Source organism: Hylaeus anthracinus, unplaced genomic scaffold, assembly GCF_026225885.1.
Source record: "Hylaeus anthracinus isolate JK02 unplaced genomic scaffold, UHH_iyHylAnth1.0_haploid 12000, whole genome shotgun sequence".
NCBI classification, from domain to species: Eukaryota; Metazoa; Arthropoda; class Insecta; order Hymenoptera; family Colletidae; genus Hylaeus; species Hylaeus anthracinus.
The window spans coordinates 9930288-9945166 of record NW_026534347.1 but is presented as its reverse complement, the minus strand read 5'-3'; the positions used below and the strand labels follow the sequence as shown (position 1 = coordinate 9945166).

General features: G+C 30.0%; 3 protein-coding genes across 6 annotated transcripts in view; 2 read left to right on the top strand and 1 right to left on the bottom strand.

The window, feature by feature from the left end:
* The window catches only part of LOC128890401 (dentin sialophosphoprotein), a 186504-nt gene extending 179706 nt beyond the window's left edge, over window positions 1-6798 (top strand). Inside the window, exons 10-16 of the mRNA XM_054148855.1 lie at window positions 2076-2213; window positions 2546-2698; window positions 2816-2994; window positions 3087-3290; window positions 3374-3520; window positions 3626-3719; window positions 3799-6798. Of these exons, the coding sequence (XP_054004830.1) occupies window positions 2076-2213; window positions 2546-2698; window positions 2816-2994; window positions 3087-3290; window positions 3374-3520; window positions 3626-3719; window positions 3799-4079 (1196 nt within the window). The 3' untranslated portion in view covers window positions 4080-6798. The remainder of the gene's footprint in view (window positions 1-2075; window positions 2214-2545; window positions 2699-2815; window positions 2995-3086; window positions 3291-3373; window positions 3521-3625; window positions 3720-3798) is intronic.
* LOC128890415 (WD repeat-containing protein 74) lies at window positions 6572-9313 on the bottom strand. Its single transcript, XM_054148878.1, has 8 exons — window positions 9148-9313; window positions 8803-8950; window positions 8621-8716; window positions 8256-8562; window positions 8061-8158; window positions 7728-7929; window positions 7343-7615; window positions 6572-7250 (listed from the first exon to the last, which is right to left on the bottom strand). The coding sequence occupies exons 1-8, from the start codon at window positions 9308-9310 to the stop codon at window positions 7167-7169; spliced, it is 1371 nt and encodes a 456-aa protein (XP_054004853.1). The 5' UTR covers window positions 9311-9313; the 3' UTR covers window positions 6572-7166.
* Window positions 9225-14798, top strand: LOC128890400 (uncharacterized). Of its 4 annotated transcripts, none has more exons than XM_054148854.1 (11): window positions 9225-9354; window positions 9463-9718; window positions 9783-10044; window positions 10137-12030; window positions 12562-12819; window positions 12900-13050; window positions 13225-13398; window positions 13474-13741; window positions 13821-13973; window positions 14050-14192; window positions 14275-14798. In XM_054148854.1, the coding sequence occupies exons 2-11, from the start codon at window positions 9528-9530 to the stop codon at window positions 14543-14545; spliced, it is 3765 nt and encodes a 1254-aa protein (XP_054004829.1). In that variant the 5' UTR covers window positions 9225-9354; window positions 9463-9527; the 3' UTR covers window positions 14546-14798. The 4 variants fall into 4 exon arrangements, with proteins under 4 accessions (XP_054004829.1, XP_054004827.1, XP_054004828.1 ...); XM_054148852.1 differs by having other exon boundaries at window positions 9229-9354; window positions 9425-9718; XM_054148853.1 differs by lacking the exon at window positions 9225-9354 and having other exon boundaries at window positions 9402-9718; window positions 10140-12030.
* The last annotated feature ends 81 nt before the right edge of the window (window positions 14799-14879 follow it).

Genomic DNA, 14879 nt, shown 5'->3' with positions numbered 1-14879 from the left:
TATATATATATATATATATATATATATATATATTCGTTACTTGTAACAATTTAAGAAAATGTCCTAAATAAATCTTTAAGATAATTGAATTTCACTTAGAAAAAGTTAAATAAATTACCTACTACCCATGTTCGCTCCAAATAATAATTAAAAAAGAATGAAAAAGGCTCTTCAAATGTATGATTTGTTCTCTTAATCAACATAACATTTAAAAATATGTTCCAAATATTAATTTCAATAGCAGGATAATTAGTGACACGAACTGATGCGATGATCTAATAGGTCGAGTCATTAGTTTACCGATGTACCTGTCAACGAATTAGTCGATGAAAAATTCATGTCATTTGAGCAGGTTATAAAGTGATTCTCTCGTCGCCGCGTGTAATCGATCATCCAATGGGGCTCATTTCAACGTTGCATAACATAACCACCCTTCGTGAGAACGTTTGATTAAGTACTTGTGACCCATATTATCGCCATTTATCCAGGTTGAAATAACAGGGACCTCTAATGGAAGAATTCGAACAAATATTAGGCGTAGAAATTAATTCTATGCCTTTATATTCATACAGTGGGTGTGGAATGTATTCGTACACCGATCAATTTCCCAAAAAACTTTTCTGTGAAATTGTAGTTTCTTAACTTCCTTTTTTATAATCAATGATATTTTACATATTCTCGGAAGTCTCTAAGATAGATATAGTCCAAACAACATTTAATAGTTGATATAATTTGTGATATTAACAAAATAAATGCGAAAAGTGGGTAAAAGTATAGAAGCAATAAGTATCTGTACGATTCTTACGACGAACCATTTGCAGCAGAGTTTGTAACGTAAACACATTAGTTTATTGCTCCGTACGAATTAGAAAACATCAAATTTCCAGTAAAGTACTTTTAAACAGTTTTCCGAATACTTATTGCTTCGATATTTCTATCGATTAATTGTTTATTTCTTGTTAATTTCACGAATTATATTAACTAGTAAATGTTGTTTGGACTATATCTATCTTAGAGACTTCTGAGGATATGTAGAATGCCATTGTTTATAAAAAATAAGTTAATAAATTACAATTTTACACAAAAGTTTTTTGAGAAATTGATCGGTGTACGAATACTTTCTACACCCACTGTACATTCATAACTCTAGTTTAATTAGAAATATTTACTTGGCATTTTGTTTTTACAAGTGTATGTGCTCCCTTGAAATGTGTGACTGAGTGAAGGTTTTAAAGCTGTGTGTTCTCATCATATATAAATAAAAGTTTTCTCTATGAATAAATGGTAATTTACTTTAGAAAAGCACAGAAATAATTTCTACACGTAATAACTATTTATTAAACGACTACTTTGTTGAACATTTTTCTCATCATTGAAAATTTATAAAATTTTATCCTCGTTAGTTAATACTTACAATTAAATTCCCCAATGATATGTGACACCAAGTCTTAACAAATTTGTTAAATTCTATAAGTCAACATCTATTAGAATTTTAATTTTATCATCGATACAAAGCAATACGTCAATGAAGAGATTAAAATAACACGTACAAAATTAAATTAAACGTCAACGATCGATATATTAATAATTAATGCAAACAAACATTCAAGTTATCCACGTTTCCTATATTGAAAGTTTCCTTTCGCAACCTCCGCGGTAAAAAACATTGATTATGAGAGCTTCGGTGAATAGAAGGGATTTGCTTGCATTGTTCGAAAGTAGCGCCAAAATTCGTGATTCGACGCCAGTGAATACATCGCCATAACCTATCCCAACGCAAGGTCACAAAACCCGGTTCGACGGTCATCCTGTCAGGCTCGATAATTTTTGTGAGAAATTGAAGAAGGAAAGAGTGTTTCGACATTAGAAACAATAAAGTGCGAACGTCTGAACGGACAGAATAGGGGCATCGATGAATCGATCCCCTATCTTGTTATGCAAAGTACAAATAGTTTTGCAAGATAACGTGTAAACTCGCAAGGACATTGTGACATCGTTAGAAAACAAAGAAAAGACAAAAATGCTTCGTCGAAACCATAAAGCATTACTCTACTGTGAACTGTTTGGACTTTCAGAGGAGGACGAATCACAGATCTTCGTCAAGTTCTTCAAATTTCACAAATGTTACGACCTAATACCTACCAGTGCCAAATTGGTTGTTTTCGACACGCATCTCCTTGTCAAGAAGGCCTTCTTCGCTCTTGTTTACAACGGTAAATATTAAATCAGTTTTATGACATCTTTACCATAAATTTCTATCAATATCTTCAAATTTTGTTAATTTTGTTTCAATGTAGTATAATTTTTCAATAATTCAATAATTCAATATACAATTATAACAAGGGTTGCAGAGAATTGTCTATATTTTTATGATGTGTTTTGTTCATTCACTTACCTATTAATATTCTGAAGATAATTTCATATCAGACAATCTAAACGTACATGAAGGCTTGTTTCAGATTGCAAAATTGCCTTTCTCTTTATTACACATACAAATATATTTATATGTCGCATATTTTATTAACAATGGTTTTTTTTTGTGCAGGTGTGAGAGCTGCACCACTATGGGACAGTGCAAGACAAGAATTTATCGGGATGTTAACTATAACAGATTTTATAAAAATTCTGCAGATGTACTACACCAGCCCATCTGTAACAATGGATGAATTAGAAGAACACGAGTTAGATACATGGAGAAGTAAATATGTTGATTTAATAGACATTTTAATGTATGACAGAAAATACAAACACACTATTATTAGATTCTTCTCATAATTTTATTAATATAAACATGTTTTATATTTCATTATTTTAGAAGTCTTGAAAGATCAGGTGCATCCATTAGTGAGCATCAGCCCAGATGCATCATTGTATGAGGCCATTAAAACTTTAATTCACAATCGAATTCATCGTTTGCCTGTGATAGACCCAGATACTGGAAATGTTCTCTATATCCTGACACACAAACGAATACTTAGGTTCCTCTTCCTTTATGTGAGTAGAAATTATAGAAATTGTATAAGTAAAAAATTATTTACCAGAAGATTTGTGTTATAATAATAATAATAATAATAATTTAATGTCAGATTCACGAGCTACCAAAACCATCGTTCACAAATAAAACATTGAGAGAGTTAAGGATAGGTTCGTTTGATAATATAGAAACGGCGACGGAAGAAACTAGCATAATTTTAGCACTCAAGAAATTTGTCGAAAGGAGAGTTTCAGCATTACCAATTATCGATGCCGAAGGAAAGTTGGTTAACATATATTCGAAGTTTGATGTTATTGTAAGTAGATTTCGTGATTTAATTATCACGTTTGTTGATTTATCGTTGTCAATCTTTAAAGAAACTTTTTTTCTCTTTTTCAGAATTTAGCTGCTGAAAAAACATATAACAACTTAGATGTTTCATTACGAGAAGCAAATGAGCATCGAAATGAGTGGTTTGAAGGAGTTCAAAGTTGTAAATTAGATGAGACTCTGTTTACTGTTATGGAAAGAATTGTTAGGGCAGAGGTACAGTATTCTCTAATTATTATTATTAAAGGTGTACGTATTATTGAGCAAAATAATTGTTACGTGTCAAATTAAATTATATATATATATATTGATATTTTTTAGGTCCATAGGCTAGTAGTGGTTGATGAAGATGATAAAGTGATTGGTATAATTTCTCTATCCGATTTACTCTTCTACCTCGTTCTTAGGCCTTGTGGTAAGAATACCGTTTTAAAATTGCATCACGTTAATTAGAGACATATAGATCAAAATAACAATTAAATGTTTGTTTATAGGTGAAGATGGCAGTAGCAATAAAAATAGTTCTATATCGTTAAGAGCACAGGATTCTGTATCAAAGGCTCCGAGTTCTGTGCAGTCGGAAGCTTCTCTCCCTGATGGTGAACAAGAAGCTGAACAAGATGCAGCTGACGTAAACCAATCCGAAGAGGCACCCGCGACACCTAGTCCACCGCTGAGTCCAGCAGCGTCAGATATTTCTGAACCTCAATCTACTTTAGTAAACCAGTCTCAAGAACCTGCATGGAGGGAAGTAACCGTGTCAGGGGGAGAATGAGGCAATATCACCTTAACATGCTATTAGGCATGAAATTGTGACTGGTTTACTCACTGTAAAGTTCAAATTTTGCAGTGCAACAGCAGCAAGTAACAAACGGATAAGCATGTGTTTTTCACCTATTCTTAACGCTCGCGTTACCCATGCTTAAGAATTTATGAAAAACATATGAAACATTGTTGTATGCTCGTTTACGTCAGAAAAGTAACGGTTACCGGAAGTAAATAAAATCTCGGCGAGTACGAGAATGATGAACGAATTTCACTGGACGCGACAAACAATAATGCAATGCTGTATAATGTATAAAGTTGAGAAAGCTTAATTTTTTTATGGTACAAATGCTACTCAACATAAACGTTCGAGCTTCTTGCCAGGCACGATCGCTACGCCATTAACTGCTCAGGGTATGAATTCTCGACACCCTTTCTGCTACCGTATACTGGGAATGTTTCAAAAGAGTTTCAAGGAAACAAATAGCTGTTTCGTCCTTTACATTTATATAATGCTGCTGTGCTCTTCTTACACTGAAACCTTGTATTTTAATTGAGATCAAAGATTATGAAATAACTTACTTTATTTACCTGAAATAGTTTAGAGATGTGTCTGGATGACACGAAACTTTGTAGTGGTATATCGAAGAGTGCTCCATAATTAATAAATATGGACCCCGTTTTTACAGAGACCTTCCACGCTTTTCTCCGACATAAACGAATATTACAGTTTTAAACAAAAGTCTCTAAATATGTATATCCTGTATGCTTGTTTATTAAAACAGCTTTTCGCCTGTGGAACTGTCGCAGTTAGATGTTTGAACATCAACAACTGATGTGCATAATAAATAATTCAATTTGAAACAATTGCACAGCATGCGATACAGGAAAAGAAACATGGTGCTTTTGATTTTACATGAACGACCGACTATGATTTAGCTATCAAATGAAATTAGTGTGCGTGTAACAAATAATAAACAGTAAAATAATAATTAAAATGTTAAAAAATTGTGTTATCGTTCAAGCTTCTGTGCATCTTCGAGAAATATTCAAGTACAGGAAGCCATTACTTTACATGAATCTAACCTATAATCTGTCATTGAATTTATACGTCATTGTTTTATGTATTTCATACAATATTGTTACATATTAAGTGACAGGCCTACAAAGCATGGAAAATGGAAACAACTTTTCCTTATATTGAATACGTGCTGCCACCAATCTTAATCGATGCTTTAAATTTCTAGAAGTATCAGCAGTACTTTATTCAAGTTACTTACGAAACAGTTTGATTTTGAACATATTCATGTTACATTTATTATAGATTTGTGTGTATATATAATTTAATTTAATTGTACTTCTTTTAAATACTTATATTTTGTTTGTATCTGCTTTACGTGAGGTTTTTAGAAATTAACTACTTTGCTGGCAAATTTTCATGTAGGAAAAAGAAACGGAAATGGAAGTGTAAGGAACATATTGGCGTTTTTATGTGATCTCTGACCAAATTCTGTACATTACGTAATTATTTATGACGGTATAATTGACGTCACGTAAAATGTAAAAGGAAAGTTTTGTAATTAAATTTTACATTATTATTAATTTTTATAGGTATTAATCGGAAGAAAATAATTTTGGAAACTACATAGATTGTTTATCGTAAATATTTATCATGTCGAACCTAAGTTTTCATCTAATCTATGTAATCATGTCATATGAACAGAGAAAGCACCCGTATCGAATTCTATTTGAGAAGTGGACGATAATTGTGTAAAACGTATACTCCACTCAACGTTGATACTATTTCAATAACGAATTACAAAATGAATGGCAGAAGGCATTCCTGTACAAACGCGATCAATTAAAAGAAACTGTTTCGCCTCAAAACAGATCTTTGTTCTACGCTTACTGCATCAAAGAGATGGAATTAAGAATTGTGCAGACATCTGCATGTTACATCTAAATGTGAAAATTTGTATATAAATGGCCTTTGTGCCAAGGAATGTATTTTCCTTTTTGGCGCGAAGTTCCATTTTCTCTGTAGAAATATGGGTAAAACCACCACTTGATCTTGAAGGGGACAGTGCCTGTAATTTAGTAAATTTATTCCTAGGTACGTTTTACGAGGATAAGAATAAATATTCCATTTCAGATGTAAGCGCAGTCAGGATAAAGCATGTTTGCATTAGTATTAATTAACAAGAGGCGTAGTGGACAATGATTTTTGTACAGCTGAAAGAATATAGTCGAATAAGATTTAGTGTGCTGTAGCTGCGAACATTATATTTCCTTTTAGTACAAAATGCGTTTCAACTTTGCGAGTTGTCACGTTCACTTTTTCTAGTTTTTAGACGTAAAAAAAAAATTACAGTAGCCTACATCCTGCAGCGCACCCGATTTCAATATCACAATTGTATCGAAAGCACAATTTAAATAACCCTGACAGAAAACAGACAGCGGTAGTTATTGTACTTGAGAAACCATTGCACTCGGCGTACGCTGCATTTGCGAACCAAAACAATATATAGACAAGGTATTAAGAATAAATTGTACAATAAAGAATTAATCGAATAATTAGGCAGTACACTTAGTCGCGTTTCAGTACTGTATATTCAGGGCAAAAACGATTAGCGTATTATTCATGTCCCTCATATATGTAAGTTACAAATGAAAAACGAATTGCTGATTGACAAAATACATCGTAACAGAAACATTTTACTTTATTGTTCGTAATCATTTTTGTTTGATTTGTTATCCCTGTTTTTTAGAAGCGCCTGGCGATTATACTTCGTGGATTAATTGAAATTATTCGATACTCTGCATTTTAAGATATAAATATTTATTCGAACTTTATAAACAAACTTATTACAAAAATACGTGACAGTTTCAGTTTTTCTTAATCTAAATATACAGTAGACTCTTGATATAACGCCGCGTGGCTAACATCCTCTTCACTGTAGAGTGACAGACTATGCGTAGACTGATGCATGGAAGAGATTTTTTATATAATAAATTCTATGGAAGAATTTTCTGTTCCTAAAGGTGTATTTGCGTTATATCAAGAGAACTGTAGTAGTGTTCATATTGACTAATGACTTTATGTATGTTTTGACTGCTTCGATTTTGTTTTCTTACAATTTTTTTCTAATTTCTCTTTTCTCCTTGTAAACTTTGAAGATATCTATATGTTGAAAGTATAATTTAGAATCATTATTTTTTACCATTTATTAAGATTTTTATACAAATTGAAAAGAATACTACTTAAATACTTACAATTTCTTCATCTGACGAACTTTCTTTTGTTTTCCTTCGCTTTCGTTCAATTGATTTTCTATCCTCTTTATTACTTAGAATAACAGGCATCTTCTCAAATAACATGTCATATTCTACATCGTTATCTGGTTTATCTGCCTCATTTTTTTGCCCTTTGATGCTCGAGTCCGAGCTATTGTTACATATTTGTACATCTTTGTCAGTTTCAATTTCTGTTGGTAACGAAAATCCTGAATGCAACAACATACACGATATCTTCGATGTTAAATAAACCTGTAGTATAAAACAAATATTAATATATAAACGTTAGGAATATAGTATTAAAATAAATCTTTTTTGTAGAGCAACTTCAAAATTAATTTGTTAATGTAACTACTACTTTTACCTTTTTTAGTAACTGTTTAGTATCGATGTGGTGTATTCTTAAATATCGATCTAAACTAACGCTAACAACGTAAGGTTCGCTTGTACTGCAAGCTAGTCCAGTTATACCACCAGCAAATCCTTTGTAAGTATTTAATACTTTAGCTGGTTTCCTTAGATCTACAAGGTTCATTTTACCTTTCCCAGAACCCACTATAATTTGCCTGAAATACAAATAACATGATTCACTTTGTATTTATATCACTATGTATATTAGAATTGGGCGAAATCTTGTCAGGATTTTGCCCATCTCTGATAAATATGATTTAATATACAATGTATACAATATACTTACTTTTCTCTTGGTGTCACGGTTAATGTTGTTAAGGCTTCACCTTCTACTTCTAAATTGATGACAGGTCTTCGTTGTGTCTTTGGATCATACAATCGTACCTTACAATGTTCAATATTTATTAATTTATTATCTCAATATAAAAACTTCCATCTCTTATAATAGAAAATGTTAGTATATGTATAATGAATATCTTACATGCCCATATTTACTAACTGCAACAATCTGTTCTGTAGTAGGAAGAAAATCTATATCAGAAATCCAAATAGGAACCTTTAATTGTAACCAATCATTAGGTTGATTTTTTTCTAAAAATATTTGTCTCTGTTTCTCTAAGTCAAATAATTGTAGCCTATGCTCATAGCCACCAGTTGCAATTATGTTTTTATTTGTTTTAGAATGACGCATTCTATTTAAATTTTCACCAGCATTTATCAGAATTTCATGTTCCTTTTCAAACCTCCATAATTTCACTTCTCCTGAATGTACTGCAGTCAAAATTGCTCTAAAGAAACATATACAAAATTAAGACAATTTTAGTGTTTACAACAGTCATTACTTACCCATTGTACCGTGATATGCCATTGATCTTTCCTTTTCCAATATCAGTAAAAAATGAACATGTAAATGTTGAACACTTTGTATCATAAACTTTCACACTGAAAAGTAGAAGCTATTACGATAAGTCATCACAGATGGCAAATTCAACTTTACTTCAGCTGAAAAATTACTTATTATATATAACCTCCTAGTCCCTTTTACTCCACAGGCGATTAAAATTTCCTTTTCTTCGTCATCACCCCAGGACATTGTCGTGACTTCGTCGTCATCCGTTATGGACACCAAGTTTTGTATGTTTTGCATTACACATTCCTTTTTAGCTATTTTTACACCTATAAATAAAAAGTGTTTTCAGTAAAATTGAATTAATAGATTTCATAATGAATTATAAATGTTCACTCTCTGTTAAACTAGTATTAATAAAAACAAAAAACATTTTTTGCAGTTAACCTATACACGTATATGAAGACATTAAGAAGTTTAATTAACTACAAAAACGTATTAATTTAAAATAAAGACTTAAAATTACCTTTGAAGACTCCAGATTTACAACCAACGTAAACATCAAAGTTGTCACCTGAATCCATTTTATAAAGCAAATCATAAAAAACATAAGAATTCGTAAGAGTATAATAGAGGTTAACCACGTGATTAGGAAAACATCGAGCAACTTGGATGATTTCAGTGGACATGTCAGTCAATGATCACTGATCATTGGGGATTTTCTGTTGAACACGTGAGTCACTAGACTGCTACTTCAGCCCGTTCTTCACCAAGGTAGTGATAAAATAAACCGTATTATTTAGGTTGTGTTCGAAATTAAAATGCATGTTTCTGAATTCAGTTTTTTACCCAACCTGTTCACAAAAGAAGGACGACAATTCTTATTGGCACTGTAAAGAAGTCGAAATGAATTGTAAAGTGCCGATTCGTACTTATGGGAGGAAGAAATGTGAAGAAAGAATAATTCCAATGCAAAAAATACATATTTCCACTGCAACCATTAATAACAGTTCAATAAAAAAAGAATTAAGTAACAATGATTCTATATTTTATGATCCTTTTGAAACAACGTTTGACAGACTTGTTAAAAATACGAAGTATGCAATTTTGTTATTATTTTCAAATATATGTTTAAATTCTGATTTGTTTTTCTTTTTACAGAACTCAAACACAGTCACTTAAAACGTACAATGCTACAGCAAAACATAACAATACAGATAGTAGTTCTAATTCTAGTAGTAGTATATCTGAAGAACAAGTTCATTATAAATGTTTCTTATACAATGATATAAAGTTACCTGATGATGACATAAAACCTGTTTCAAAACAGAAAGTACAATGTAACAAGTCTAAAATGCAAACAAAGACAAAAATAATATTAAGAAGGGATGTATCAGAATCTCAAAAGAATAAAAAGTCTGAGGTGAGCTTTTTTAAAGTAGTAGTAGAGTAAGATTATAATTGATTAATATTATAAGTAAGAGAAAATTGTTTAATTGTTTGTATTTCTATCAGCAGGTGAAAAAGAATAAATCATACAAAAAATATAAATTGCGTAAAGCAAGAAACAATAAGAAAACAACATCCAGTAACACGAACATTGATTCTATAAATTTAGATTCTCACATGGATATCTCTGAGAAAAAGGATTGTCATAATAAGTATAACAAAGGCCCAAATAAAAAAGCTAATAACAAATATGCCTTTAGAAAAAATAATAAAAATAGCAATATATTAAACTCAAGTTCCAACAAAAGTTTAAAAATAGTGCCATGTTCTGTAACTTTGGATAAGTTGAATATATTAGAACAGAAGAATAATAATGATGAAAATAATTTTACAAAAGGGATGCACAAAAATATATTAAAAACTGATAAATCATTAAAACATACTGAAATTACTAAAACAAACATTGACAATACAGAACATGATAATAAAAATGTAAAACACTGTTTTGTAAAAATGGAACAATTAGAAATATCCTCAGATACGAAGCGATGGTCTTCCAATAAAACATGTGGAAATGTTATTAGCAGTACACCTATTGGTAGACCAGTAAAAATATTGTCTCATGTAATTGCTGTATCACCAATTCCTATCACATATTCTGAAAAATTAAATGAGTCTGTAACAAACATAGATAGTATCCCAACTAGTGTAAATAGTAAAAATAATTTAGTTTCTCTAGAATTTCAACAAATAAATGAAGATTCGTGTGGGATCAAATCAGGTACATCAAAAAAAAGTCTAATTAAAGAAAAGATTGAATTATTGCCCACTTGTGTGACAAATACATCCAAATTTAGAAACTATAATTTAGATCAATCAGAGAAAATAAAAATGGAGAATACTAATTCATTAGCTATACTTAATTGTACTAGTAATAATACTCCTAAGCATGGAGAACACTTATCACAAGTAACATGTGAAAAATTACTGGACTCTGTGAAAAATATTTTAACAACTGAAATAATAAAAAGTATTACATTAGATGTCTCTCCTGAATTAATACAGGAACATCGAATGTTAGATGTGGTAAAGAAAAAACACCTAAATTTTTCTATTGATGTAAACAGATCACTGTCCTTATTTAGTGATACTAATGGAAGTACTCAGACATCATCATGTAAACCAGCAATTAATATAACAAAAGTAACTGCCAGTGACGTAATATTAGATGATATAAATAAGGAATTAAGCAATAAAATGTATTCCGATTACATTAAATTAAATAAAAATTCACTTTTAAATGTAGAAGATAGCAAAGTAGAAACTAAGTTTGATGACGTGAAAGAAGATTTGTACGAAATGTTTATTCCTGCTAAATTGATGATTTCTAGTGCATCATCCGGTGATGTGGAATTTCGGGTCGAAACTGAAGGAACAGACCTTGAAAACAAAAATACGTGCCCAATGAAAGAAACTGAAAGTCTACTTGACAAAAATCATACATTAAGTTCAAACAAATCCCATATAAATAATGATGACAGTCGTTGCAATGCAATGGAACCTTATGTAGTTTTAAACCGGTTAGAAGATCCTATCAGAATTACGAAAAAAAGAAAGCGATACCGTAAATGGGAGCTAGATATGGATGATATTTCAGAAGATGGCAGTAATAGTATGCAGCTTAAGGAAAATCAGATATCTCTGAAAAGAACAAGTGAAATTAAAAAATCTAAATTATCTAAGAGAACGTTGGAGTCTACAGAAAATATAGAAACATACATTCATACTATACCAGTAAAAATACAAAAACCCATATATTTAAAGCCAGGCAAATCATGGGCAAGGTCTTTATCAATTCTGAATAATATACAAAATGAATCGAATTTGGATAGATTATCTGTAGGTAAAGGTAAAAAATGGAAAGATATCGTTCTGGATGTTTTAAATATGCAAAACCAAGGTGATTATAGAATGAATAAAAGCTTATGTTAAATATTATTTTTAATTAAGAATTAGAAATTTAATGAAGGTTGTACTATGTGATAGATACATTATTCCATGAAAGAACCTTTTAATACTATACATAAAAACATTTGAATATCATTCTTTTTTAAATATTTGACAACAAAATTCTATTTCAAGATTTATTAACCTGAAATATTAACATTTCATTATTTTTCATTTTAGACTACATATATTTATATATGTGTATATATATATATATCTATATACATATACGTATATACATATATGTACATCCATTTTATTTGCTATATATTTTTCATTTTTTGTACATACTATTATACAACAAATTTGTTATAATCATTAATAGTATAAAAAAATTATAGTATATTTTTTTATTACAAAAAAAAGGAACAGAAAAATGGAAAAAATACACATATAAATGGGTAGGTCCCATAGTTTTGTATAAGAAAATAAAACAGATTCTTTGCTAAAATAGTAATGTTTATTGGAACTTTTACACTTGTAGGTGCTATACACAGTTGTATGAGAAAAACTAGAAGTGACAAAGAATTACAAGTGATTAATGAAACGATTAATACAGATGAACATGAGTTGAGTAATAACAAAGGTAGAACCAGTGATTCTACTAGCCTTGGACGTCTTTCAAGAAGAATATCTGTTCGTGTTGTTCCAATTAATAAAACTATAAAACTCATAGAAGATGCTCCATTTCTTGAAGTTTATGGTATTGTTCCTATAAACAGTCAAAGGATTACATTAAGTAGTGAGTTATTCTTTCATCTTGTATTAATATATGGATAATGTATTATTTGAATAAATATGATTATGTATATTCTTATACAGATCCACGAAAATCTTCTGTATGCAACATTCAGAATGATGATGTTGATGGTGAAATTGGTGAAGAACATACAATTTCAACAGCAAAAGAAGTTATCTTGACAAAATGCTCACAAAAAGATTATATATCATTTTCTACATATTTTTCCGATTCGTACGTATACTTAATCAATAATGTACAATATAGTGAATTAGGAACATTTTATATAATTTCTTTTTTTATTTAAGCATTTCAAACTTTATTAATTAATTGTATATACTAATGTAAATACACGTTATAACACATTTAATACAGTTAACATAGTTAATACAATTGATCTTTTCGTAGCTACTTGGAATATTGTCGGAAAATTGGGGAAGGCGTTTATGGAGAAGTTTTTCTTCACGAATACGAAGATAAAAAAACTGTTATAAAAATTATTCCCATAGAAGGCGATGTTCATGTTAATGGAGAACCACAAAAAAAATTTCATGAGATATTATCTGAAATTATTATTGCAATGTAATTAAATATTATCATTCTAATACATTAGGGTATCAACTATAACATTAATGTTTAAAAAAAAAACGTTTCCAGGGAATTACATAATCTAAGATTTAATACAAAATATAATACTGATGGATTTGTAAATGTAAAAAATATTAAATGTCTCAAGGGAGAATATCCGAAAAAGCTTGTGAAACTTTGGAATATTTACGACGAAGAGAAACGTTCAGAGAATGATTGCCCATCAATGTTTAATGATGATCAATTGTATATAGTTCTAGAACTCGGCCATGGTGGTCAAGATTTGGAAGCATTTGTATTTCCTACAGCGGAAGAAGCTTATATTTTATTCATACAGGTTTTTAAATTCTTTTAATAACAGCCATATTTAATTTTAATTATATTGTAGTAGTAATTATACTTATAATGTTTGGTAGGCTGCATTAGCATTGGCAGTTGCAGAGAAAGCTATTGAATTTGAACACAGAGACCTACATTGGGGTAACGTATTAATATCTCCAACGACTGAATCTCATATACATTATAAATTGGGAGAAAAAGAAGTTAAATTAATTAGTAAAGGTGTAAAGGTACATTCAAATATTATATAGTGATTTACTTCAATTAGTTATAAAGATTATCCAGATATTAAATTTCTTGTTTTAGGTATCTATTATAGATTTTACGCTTTCAAGAATAACCTATCAGGAATGTAGTATATTTAATGATCTTGCATCAGACCCTAGCCTTTTTACAGCTCAGGGTGAATATCAATTTGAAATATATCGTTTGATGAGAGATAAGATCAAGTGAGTATCAAATATTTCGAAACATATGTACACAATTTCCGTATATTTTAAATTACATACTTATTTCTATAAATTATTTCAGAAATAATTGGCAAACATTTGAGCCATACACGAATATTTTATGGTTACATTATACTTTAGATAAAATGATTACAGCAGTTAGATATAGAAGAAGAAATTTGAAAATTCATAAACATGGTATAACAAAACTTAAAGAATTAAAAAATACAATTTTGACATACAGTAGTGCCTTTGATTTTGTATTAAACTGTGATCAAGTTGTCAGCTTGTTGTGCAATGATTCAGAGTCCGATCTTGCATCTGCTTTAAGAGAAGAAATGGTTATTGTATAAAAATACAAATTTTGAATACCCACAGCTAAGTCTATTTATATTTTTACTGGGATATATATTATTAGCTTAATTGCAATATTATCTTAGTTGACAATGTTTATAGAAAAACAAAATTATTTAATTTGTCCTCTATTTCAGAGTATTTAAATTTGACCTTCGTTTGCAAATTATATGTATAGATGATTTTATTTTTAAGAAATGACGTTTTTTTTTGTATTCCCGTGGAAATAAATTAAATTGTAATTTTACAAACCAATGTGTTTGTATCTTTTTTATTCAAATTTAATAGACTAGCATTTGCTTTCGAGAATGTTTTCTTAAATATTACAACTTT